The sequence below is a fragment of the Nanorana parkeri genome, unplaced genomic scaffold (assembly GCF_000935625.1).
Source record: "Nanorana parkeri isolate BGI_ZX_2015 unplaced genomic scaffold, ASM93562v1 scaffold2302, whole genome shotgun sequence".
Taxonomy (NCBI): Eukaryota; Metazoa; Chordata; class Amphibia; order Anura; family Dicroglossidae; genus Nanorana; species Nanorana parkeri.
Genome location: NW_017308570.1, coordinates 11,695 through 23,272, shown reverse-complemented (window position 1 = coordinate 23,272; position 11,578 = coordinate 11,695). Strand labels below are relative to the sequence as shown.

At 41.5% G+C, this 11,578-nt stretch overlaps 1 protein-coding gene across 1 annotated transcript in view; it reads left to right on the top strand.

Annotated features, from left to right (window-relative positions):
- Nucleotides 1-7,784, top strand: part of PLEKHJ1 (pleckstrin homology domain containing J1) — a 13,318-nt gene extending 5,534 nt beyond the window's left edge. Inside the window, exons 3-6 of the mRNA XM_018573249.1 lie at nt 2,693-2,759; nt 3,202-3,292; nt 7,531-7,594; nt 7,675-7,784. Of these exons, the coding sequence (XP_018428751.1) occupies nt 2,693-2,759; nt 3,202-3,292; nt 7,531-7,594; nt 7,675-7,740 (288 nt within the window). The 3' untranslated portion in view covers nt 7,741-7,784. The remainder of the gene's footprint in view (nt 1-2,692; nt 2,760-3,201; nt 3,293-7,530; nt 7,595-7,674) is intronic.
- Nucleotides 7,785-11,578: the final 3,794 nt, after the last annotated feature.

The window sequence follows — 11,578 nt, the reverse complement described above, 5'->3', positions numbered from 1 at the left end:
GGGGGGGGGGCTGGTGGGGGATATTTTCACATTGCTTGCACAGCACAGAGGCAGAATTTTTCATGAGATGAAGAGGAAAGCTGACAAAAAAAATGTAAGTTTCTATGTTCATATACATCAACTGCATATGTCTGCCTCATGTGAACTTGGTGTACATTGCTGGCATCTGATTTTAATAAACGTATACCTCTGCAAAGGTGGAAATGGGCTTTAAGCTGACAGATGGCTCTGATTTTTCTTTGAGTGATTATACACTTAGGCCCCATTTACATTTATGTGTTTCACGTCAAAATATGTGTTCCCTTAAAAAGAAACTCCAGATATGAACAAAATGTAACCCTTGCTGTGGGGCTACCCACTCTTCTCTTTCCTCCCTGCCCTTCCCAACAGATTTACTGTCAGCTGTGATCTTCTGGGCTCTGAGTCCTGGCTAGTACACAGTCTAGGAGAGTGTTAGTCGTTCCTGCCCTTCCTCCCTCCTTCACTCACTGATTAAATGTCTTGTAATCCATGACAGTTCTGCTGCTCCAGCAAAAATAATATTTCTAAATTCTCTAAACACTATTTCCACTTCGGGTCCAGGAAAATATTCCATAGTTACATAGTATTTGAGGTTGAATAAAGACACACAGGTCCATCAAGGTTCAACCTGTGTGTGTGTGTGTGTATACGAGTCCCTGTGTGGTCTTAGGTTTTATGGGTACCTGTACCTGTATGTACGGTCTCTTAGGATGGTATCTAATGATTTTTGAATGAATCAATACTCTCAGCTGATACCACTGCTTGTGGCAGAGAGTTCCAGAATTTAACTGCTCTGACTGAAGAATCCCCTATGCCCTTTGTGGATAAATCTTTTGTCAACCAATTTAGGCGGTGACCTCTAGTCCTTGTTAGGGAGTTTACAGTAAAAAATTTCCATTCCATGATTTTTTTCTTTTTACATTAAGTGTTTATGAAGCCAGCATGTTGCTTTAAAATATGTTTGAGGGATTCATCAGACAACACTATGGGACTGAGTTATAAATCTTCTGCACAGTGTATAGCCATTTGCATGGCATTACCACCACTAGATGGAGCCGAGAAACATTCGAAATTCTTCTGCTCCTCAATGCCATCTAGTGGCAGTAGAGTCGTGTGAGCCACATTTGCCAAGCAACACGCTGGGTGAAAGATTTATAGGTTCATCTCCTATGTAGAACCTGAGAGACCTCAACAGCACCATTTAAGCTTGGAGTTTGAAATCTGTTCATCTATTTATTGGTAGGGTTGCAGTAGAAATTTGCAAAATATCATAGTGCCAGTAAGTACCTGTTGCTCAGACATTATGGAGTTAACAGGTGACATCAGATGTATGCTGGATAGTGACTCTACTACAATAATCTAGCACGGTGGCTTAGTGGTTAGCACTTGTGCCTTGCAGCACTGGGGTCCTCTGTCTGAATACTGCCCAGTTTGCATATTGTCCCTGTGCTTGTGTGGGTTTCCTCCTACATACTGGTAGGTGAATTGTCTCCTACCTAAATTGACCCTGTGTGTGTGTGTATGTCTAAAAATCCCATTTGAAGCCTCCTAGGCAGACCCTGGTAACTCTCCGTTGAGTGGCTAATGCAGCTCTAGTACTCATTTCAAACATGGAACTCCACACAAAGTAAGATACCAAGGTTCGAAGCGCACCAAAGCTCACATTACGGTAGAGGGATGGGATAGAGTGTGCTTAGGCACAGCATCCCTGGGCTGAGAAACAGCCTTCAAAGTAAAGAAAGAATGCCTATCAAATAGCTTGGCTAGTATTCAGGTTAATACAGTACTGGTGAATGGATGTCTGTCAGCTCAGCAAGACCGAAACATTGCAAGTAAAAGGAGGCACTAGGTCTCAGCACAGAAAGTGAATATGATTCTGCTAGTATATGCTATGATATTTTCAACACTCTGTCTATCCAGGGTATAAGAAGCTAGCAAAATCCTTTTGAATCCACCTAGGGTTGGAAACCTTGAAGGCTTGTTCAACTCATCTCGTACCATAAAAAACAAGGAGGAAACCTTTACAGAGTCATCCACAGAAGGGTGAAGAGTTTGGAGAAGGCAGGAGAAGTGAACAATCTAGGACAACATAGCTGAACTGGGAAGTGAGCTAAATTGGAGAATGTTTCTAAATCATCTATGTTGTCCTAGATTGTTCACTTCTCCTGCCTTCTCCAAACTCTTCACCATTTTGTGAATAAACCTGTTAGTCTTTGTCCAAAATATAGGCAATTGGTCTATTTATTTTCTTTATTATCTTTATCCTGAGATAATACATGTAGTTTGCCAACTATTCTAGATGCAAGGAGCATAAATTATGGAGATCAAGCTTCTTGTCTAATGAATGTGTAGGCAGTGATTGGTCCCTGGTTAATGCATACTTTAGCATGACTTGTGAAACAAATAGTTTCTACCAGTAGATCCACCTAGAATGGCACTGAATTCCCAACCTCTGTTACATTTACAGTGTCATTTGTAGGGATACTTAGGGATGGGTTCTTCTGTTTCATGTAGGTGGCAATAGCTATGTCTCTTAATAGCAGTCCTGAAGTACTGATGGAAAGTTTCTAACGTCAATTTTCTCCATCTAATTGAATGAACATTTTTGTTGTTGGTATCCAGCTCATATGATCCACCTCTCTCAACTAAAAAAAATGTTTTTGTTTCTTAGCCCATTGGAGCACTTCTACTAGAGCACTGCAGAGTGATAAAAGAAGAGGACAAATGTTTCTCAATACGTAAGTGTTGCAGTTTGCTAAGTGTTTGGTTGATATCCTGACATTGTTAGTTCAGTTTATACGGCTGTAACAATAAGGAAGTCGGAGAATATTCACAGTAAAAGCAAAAAAGGATCACAAATGATAGGCAACTGATGTCATTTTTCTTTATTTTCCAAGCCTGGACTACCTGCTGCCTAGGAGGTATCTATCCTTACCTCAGCATTACATAAAAGAAAGACATGGTTGCCTCCTGTTTAATGAGGCACATCAATAGTTGTTCTCCATGAGCACTGTATGTTCCTTCCAATACTGTATGTTCATATTGTGTTTTGATTATTCATTTAATAATGCTAATTTCTTTTAACCTTTATTCAGACAAGTGACAGGGTTCATTCCTTGACTACTCTAGATGTGCTTGCTTTGGTCTAAAAAGTCTATCTATTTATCTTTTTGTTCTCAGATTTCATTGATGAGCCAGACCGGAAATATCTGTTTGAATGCAGTAACCAGGAACAATGTGATGAATGGGTAGAAGCAATAAAGAATGCAAGGTGAGTGTAAAGTAATAGGTTACAGCAAGTACTTAACTACTTCAGCTCTTGTACCTATATACCTATTATGGAGCAGACCAATTTGGTTCTATTTATTCATTACTTGAGATAACAAAGCAATACATACATTGAGGGGAGTTTTTTAAAACAAACTGGCGGGTGTCACCCGGTGCACATATCGTTACGCATACACGTGATGTCATTACACATGTGCATAATGATGTCATGTGCACTTCATTGCCGGTGGTCATCTTGGTGATGGACTCTGACAAAGAGAGGAGGGGATGTTATTCCAGTGGGATAAGATATGCTGCTGGGTTCCCTCCTCTCTTTTGCAGCTGTCAGGCTCTCGGTCCATGACCATGTGCCTGACCTTTTAGAGGAGGTGACACCAAACTGACTTTCAGTCATCTTGATGTCTCCCCGAACCTCTGAAGATAGAAACTGATTGGTTACTGCTCCAGTTTTGATAAATTTACCCCATTGTTAGCCTTTTTTTCTTCTTTACACTATAGTTGTGTAAACATATTTTTATATTGCAGTAAGGGGACAGCAGCTGGATGTTAAAAAAAAAACCAAAAAAACCCCCCCTAAAACCTTTTTTTGAAGGTTTTTTTCTTGCAATCCAAATCCTGAGGGTGCTCAGTTAAAGGCCAACTCTGGACACAGCGAGCAGTGCATTTCTATGCACCTCGAAAATGCTCTTAAACACCTCCAAAGACATGGGGTACGTGGATTGATGCATGATATGGGGCAGATTGATTGACACACAACAATTAACAGTTCCCTTTCTAAGGGCTCAGTCACACCAGATGCAGTGCGTTCCGGCCCGATTTTGGCCAGAATGCACTGCCTCGCATTGCGGCAGGCCCACTATTTAGTGGGGTAGGAGGGGGTGTGGCGGGCCATTCAAGTGAATGGCGCTGTAGCCACGCCCTCCGGCTGCGCGGGATCGCAAGGCACATTGTACCTGCGGTCCAAACCTGTGCGGTGCGATCAAAATGCTACAAGCACTATTTTGATTGCATTGCACAGGGCCGGACCGCAGGCACAATGTGGCTTGCGATTCCGTTTGGCGGATCGCATTGCGGCCGGAGGGCGTGGCTACTTTGCCATTCACTTGAATGGCCCACCACGCCCACTCCTACTCCACTAAAAAGTGAGCCAGCCGCAATGTGAGGCAGTGCGTTCTGGCCAAAATCGGGCCGTAACGCACTGCTTCTAGTGTTACCGAGGCCTAAAGGTAGTAAACCGTCTGTCATATATTGATCCAGATTGGTAGATCTTTGCACTCTCCTCACCTCATGCTCTGTATCTTGTACATGCAGGAAAGAGTCCTACACAGTGTTGGATATTTTTATTGTACACAGCTTGGTAAAAATTAATAATAAGTAGACATGCAGCTCTATTAGCAGATCCTTCTTTGAGGGATAGAGCAAATCTTACATGCTGGTGTCAAGGGATGAGCAGATGGAAACGTCAGTTTGGACTAATATTTCTTGCTGGTCTCTGCAGTTGATGCGACAGATCGTTGTCTAAGGCTGGTTTCAGACCTGTGTGCTTTTCCACATTTTCATTGGGCGTGTTCTCCAATCATATTCTCAGCATCCAGGGAAGGAAAGAAGCTGCCATATTCCACACACAGCTAGGTCACAAGCACATTGCCAGGCACACGACTCAGTAATCATCCATTTGCAATGCATGAGAAGGTATTGAAGCACATCAACAGATAATAAATGGCAAGTAAATTTCACGTTGATGTATTGTTCCTAGCTGTGACCAGGGCCTAAAACAATTCTGTTATAAGGGTAATATTGCTGACCTCCTTCAGAAAATGCTAGTTGTCTGGCGGTCTCTCACGCCAATAATTGCAGTCAGTGACCCAGATCAAGTATGCAGAATATCAGTTTTAATGATTTGCATACTTGTTCTAGGTCCATGTTGAAACCACTAAATCGGCATGACAATTAAGCAATGACCCTTAATGCATCATATAATCAGATAATGGAAGACTTTCATTGAAAAATCTAATTCAAAATGACACTAAACTCAGGACTTACAACTTAAAAATGCATTCAAGTAGGTTAACTATTAACAATACTTGGGCGAAATTATAAAACCTGGAGCAGTTGTGCACGGCAACCAATCGGCAACCACCTTTCATTTTCAAACTTTAACTGAAAAAACTGAAGAGAGAAGCTGATTGGTTGGCATAGGCAACTGCTCCAGATTCTGTCTTCTCCGGTTTTGATAGATTCCCCCCTCTATCATATTTGTCTATCACTCAGCTGTAGATCCTCAAATCATCTCTGAATTCATGCTGACACTGTCCTTCCTTCTGGAGGGTGGCTACTTTTGTTCCCCATGGTCCCTGTGTGTGTTTATAAAGTAGCCATCACTGCAAGCTCACTCCCATAATCGACTTCAATCTCAATACAAATTAGTAAAGTAAACATGAGATTGTAGTGCATCATGGGAGTGATCTTGGGGCAGTGGCTACTTTACAACACACACAGGGACCATGGGGAACAAAAGTAGCCACCCTCCAGAAGGATGGACAGTGTCAGCACCAATTCAGAGATGATTTGAGGATCTACAGCTGAGTGATACACAAATGAGGTCCACTATTGTTAATAGTTAAGGTATTTGAATGTATTTATAAGATCTAACTCCTGAGTTCAGTGTCACTTTAATGCTGAGTAAAGACTACAGCTGCTTATTCAACTAGACTGTGCTGAGCTTTCATTCGAAAAATGCTAGTTATCTGGCTGGCACACTGACCCGCTTGCCGCAGTACTCTGTCAGTGACCTTGATAAAAGTATATTGATAAGGACTTGTCCCTCTACTTGTCTTTGGCCAGTGGCTTAGCACATATAGAAGCCAGTAGTCTAGCAGAACAGTCAGGCAAGTAGCATTTGTAAGGATAGCAGCAGTCCCCATATTTCGCTCATGACCTGTTTACTTTATAATCTGCAATGCTGTTGGAGGGATTTGAGGCAAACTGAAATGAATGCTGGAGCTTAGTATGTATTGGTCCCTTAATGACTGCAAGCAGATGTCAGCATAGAGTTCAATCTTTTAGTAGCAAAGAGGTAATATTGGGGCCAGTGTGGTCAGGCTTTTGTGCATGTGAGAACTGCTTCTCTCCCCCATACAAGCCTATGGGAATGCAAAAGCAGCTTGAAGCAGGCCAACTGCACCTTTTTATAATGAATTCTAATTGATCTCAAAAGGAAGTTTTATTTACCCATTGACACAAGGGCGTGGTGTGTTGGATCTGAACAGCGGTGCCACAAAGGTTAGTCTAAGGGCCCGTTCACACCATCACATTGTAACTTTGCTAAAACATGTGCATAGGGCAGGGAAGAAAAGGTTTTATTCTAATCTGTGAAGCTCTTCACATATATTAGAGTGCGGAGCATCTTTCGTGTGATTCTTGAACACTACAGGCTACATTATAGTCATTAATAATAATAACGCAATACGCACTTTAATTAGTGTGCTTTCAATTTCATGTCCATAGTTACAGGAAGGAAAACACACCTGCATTCCCTTAAAATTGGAATGAATAATATACAGCAAGGCTCAAAATTTCCACTCGCCCCCTCGCAAATTGCGAGTGAAAATTGCGTGGGGGCGAGTGGAAATGAAGCCATTGAGTCAGGCACTCCTCGGGGCGGCTTCTCTCCTCCTCACCGACATGATGACCGCGCTCCCTCGTCCGTCCGTCTTGTTTTGGACCCCTAATATTTCCCCGAAGCCCCCCCAACAGTAAAAAATAAATAATACAATAAAAAAAATAATTAAAAAGTAAAAACTGCCCCCGCCCCCCCCCACGCATATTATTAGACATGTGCAAATACTTACACATTGCATCTGAAAAAAATGTTATGTGTAATGCTCTGTGTGTTGTGCTGTGGCTGTATGTATGTTGTGCCCTGTGTCTGTTTGTTTGTGTTATGAAGGGCAACTGGTGGCGAGTAACTTCGAAGGCCTAGCTAGTAGCTGAAGACCTGAAATTTTGAGCCCTGCATTACAGTATGCGTATTCTAACATGATGGGGTAAAAGGTCCCTGAGTTTGATTTACTCATCACTTTCTACTCCAGGAAAATACATTTTGGGTGTAAGCTTTTTTTTTTTTGTCTTTCAATTAAATAATTAATAATCTGGCCAGTCAGTGTATATTTACATATTACACATACATACCGTGCTGACCCTCTACATTTTGTATTTCAGCTATGAGTTGATGAGAAGAAGTCTTCTCTTTTATCGGAATGAAATCGTGAGGATGACTGGGAAGGTAAATGAGGTGATAAGAGACAGTAAAGTTTTAGTATGAATGATTTCAGGCTATTGAGTCTGTTTTGTGTATCTATGTAGGACCCATTGGAGCAGTATGGGATATCTGCAGAATCACGGTTCCAGCTAGAACCTCCAGAGATGTAATCACAATGCTGCTGTCTGAAAAAGCTCTTCTCAAGCAATATTTTGTATAAATTGGCTACACAAGTACTCAGCCAGGAACTGTTTAGTCTTCATGATGTCCTGGGATAGTTTGGTGAGGTCACAGTTGATGCAAGCAGCTGTATACAGATGAGCAGTTTGTGAGTCTGGCCATACAGTGGACAATTGTAGAAGCTTTCTTCCGGAAACAGTGCAGTCATCTGTCACCCATTGTTTTATTATTTTGTGGTTTCAAACAAGCAACTGGTGGAATTGTTGTGGTCAGTAATCGGTTCCTTATAATCATGTTTTAATAAAATTTGAAGTACAATCACCAAGGGTAATGACCAGCATTAGTTGGGATCTCTTCACAAGTGCAACAATGTACTCTGATTTTCATACATGTCACACACCATTTTACATGATTATATTACTGTTGGACAATCATTGATCAGAAACTGAGCCATTTATTTGTTAAGCTCACCAAAACACATAGAATACCCTCTGATTAACCCATTGCTGCAGTCTGAAGGTATTTTGGACCTTTCCTGTATGCAGAATTCTGACATTATGTATGTTTTTCGGCTGCCTGTTCCAGATTATGACATGTGTAGCTCAGAGGATTATTAAGTATTGGATTAGAGATGACCTGCTTTCCTGGTTAGGTCTAATTCACACCACCACCATGCTTCTCAGGGTGTTAGTTTTTTTTTTTGTCTCCTCTGGCAAATTCCTTACATTTGTAGATTAGTATGCCTGCCTATTTAAAGGCGATATGTACAAAGGATGTCCTTGTAAAAACAAGCTGAAGCATTTTTCTTAAAAGGAAAACTATACATTTCTGATTCATCTGCATTTTATATTTTAACTCATTAAAAACTGTTATGTGACCTAGAGTTACTGGCCACTCATTGGTCAAAATCAGCTCCATAACAATCAGTGACCAAGTTCTTGAAAAGGGTGAACAGATAAAGCAGGCTTGACATACTGATGTTTTTGGGGGCCACAGTTTAGCTTCTCACTTCTTTGCAGCCATCACCCTTTTTCATCATTTTTACTGAATAGTGCCCTAGCTCATCCCCAAAAATTCCACTTCCAGAAACAATTTATGGCCCTTTTCTGTGGGATAAAAATGTAAGCAATAATTTTATGAAGGTGGTCAAACACACATATCAATATAATCATTCTATGCAACTAATGATTGTTAAATAGTACATGATCCTATGAGAGGTACAAGTGCAAAAATCAGCAAAGAAGAGCCGCTTTGTGAGATTAGTCACAGCAAGAACCCATAGCAGTAAATAAGGATGTATGCTTTTGGGGCTTTTTTTTTTTTGAAGTGTTTAACCCTTGCTGGGGGGTAGTAAATTTGTGTTTTTTATGGCAGCGTTCAACTTCTAAAGATACACAAAATTGTGCATTAATCTATACTATGTTCACAAATTGTATTTGAACAATCACTCCTGTATAAAATAAATTTCCACGTTTTCTACAAATGTAGTTGTGTGTGGTGTTCCTTTATTTTTATGTTGGAGGATTAATTTACAAGTGTTGCTTTTGCCTGATAAATGTTATTTACAAATCATTAGAACAATTGTGTTTGGGCTGGGTATGGCTTGTAATTGTGCGAGGAGATTGTACAGCAGGAGGTTGCTGGTATCCATACTTTAATTTCCTGATCGCTCTTGAGCTCCCCAAATCCTGAGCTGATTATGTAAATAGAGACCAGACCTAGCATAGTTATCTTCTAAATTCTTATCTGCGGTTGGTGTCTGTGCAGGATAGAAATCATTGCAGATCAGGAGGGTGGAGGATCTGTCGGCATTCTTAGGCTGGGCACACACCTTACAACCATCGCAAGACATTAGTCTTGCGATGGTTGTAAGGCACTTAAAAAAATTTACGATCTGCCTATCTTGCATATGCAGATCGTACTTGTGAGGATCGCAAGGGGCGGGCTTCCGATGACCGCAATGCCGAACGGGCAGTGTGCGCTTGCGCACACCGGCCCGTCCGGCTTTTATCTTACGAACATGCCACACACCCGCCGAACAACGTACAATGCTCGGCGGGTTTGCAAACATGTTCGTAAGTTTTTAAAACTCTACTACTGTAAGGTCGCACGGCTTCCACACACCTTACGATAATCGTACGATCGCGGGATTTCCCGCGATTATCGTAAGGTGTGGGGACCTTTAGAATACTTTCAAAAACACACCATTGCTGCTACAATCTGTTATAAGAAACCAAGCAGACAAAACATGCCCAATGTTAGTTATGAGTAGGGATGCACAGATTTTTCTTTTTCTCCAGTACTCACCGGTCCCAAAACCAGCATCTTGAGGTAGCGTGGGCCTGCCTTCCCACTCCCCTGTGACACTGCAGGGCAGTCTGGCTTCCTGACCAAAGAGGAAGCCGGATAGCAGGTCATGACCTGCCACCTGGCTTCCCCATCGGTCAGGAAACCAAGCTGCCCCACAGTGTCACTAGGCAGCATGAAGCCAGCTTCCCAGCCATCAGGGAGGCAGGTTATGGCCCGCTGCCCAGCTTCGTGATTGGCTGGGATGCTGGCTCCATGCTCCCTCACGCCATTTGGGAGAGTACGATCCCAAATGCTCAGTATCGGCACCAGTACATCCCGATTTATGAGGGAGGAAATAAGTGCTTGCTTAACCTCAATGATTACTACCATCTAACTGGAGGTGATAACCTCCCTCCAAAGCTCTGCCAATGTCACCTCCAGAGTGTCATAAGAGATTCCCCTTATATTATAAAAAAAAGATGTACCTTGGGTAAGTCCACCTACATTATCCCAATAGGAGATCCTATCAAAGTTTCAACCCACCTCCAAAAGGCCACCTGTCCTACAGAGATACAAAAGGTGGGTATACGGAGGGGGGAAAAAAATAAAGCAGTGTTGCTCCCTTTTGAGGGAACAGGAACACCTGAAGACATTGCAGAAGTTTAAGGGATAATATGCCCTTCACCAGCCTCACGACGTCTGCAGAGCTACCTTAGCCCTCACTACTGTTGGTATGGAGAGCTTTTGCTTTAACAACTTGATAGACAAGAAAATCAAGAAGCGCCTGCTGGTGTGCAAGACACACAAGATTAAAGCAGCAGAGTGGGACCTCAGTTCTGAGGGTTGTTTGTGTGCTGGGTGCATCCATCTCTACTGCAAACTGTGGCATCTCTGGAAGATGACTGGAGGTAAGGAACATAAAATGCATTCAATGCATACATGTACACAGCAATGTGTAATATAAAAGTAAAATGGCCCCAAAAAAACACAGCATTTAAAGTCCATCCCGACCTTTGCTCAGCAGATGCTTTCAATTCTGCTTCCTATACCCAGCACAAAGTCAAGTTCAAACAAGTAGAAAACAAAAAGCAGACCCTTTATTTTTTTTAAACTTTTAATATCACTTTTCAAAGTGTTGAAAGCAACAATCCACAAAAATGAAGGTAAAACAGTGTTGATAGAAGATGGAAACATTTTACAAGGCATTAAGGGCAAGTATCAAAATAATTACTATGCAAGAAAGAATTTGAGTTTTTACAAACATCTCTTTTATTCTAATGTCCTCCTAAGGCAAGACGAAAAATAGACCAAATTAAGTTCTATTATACAAACTGCCAAGCACCCATATTTATATAGATTTATATTATTCAACCCACACGCTCATCGTTAACAGTTGCAGAATGTCATTTTGATCAGGTTATTAAGGCCAGTAACATTGCTAAACTCTCTTAGCACAGTGAGTTTTGGAATGCAGAAATCTGGCTAGCTGATAGTTTATGAAGTCTGAACCCGTATGCTTAATATTTTCAGTAAAAGAAA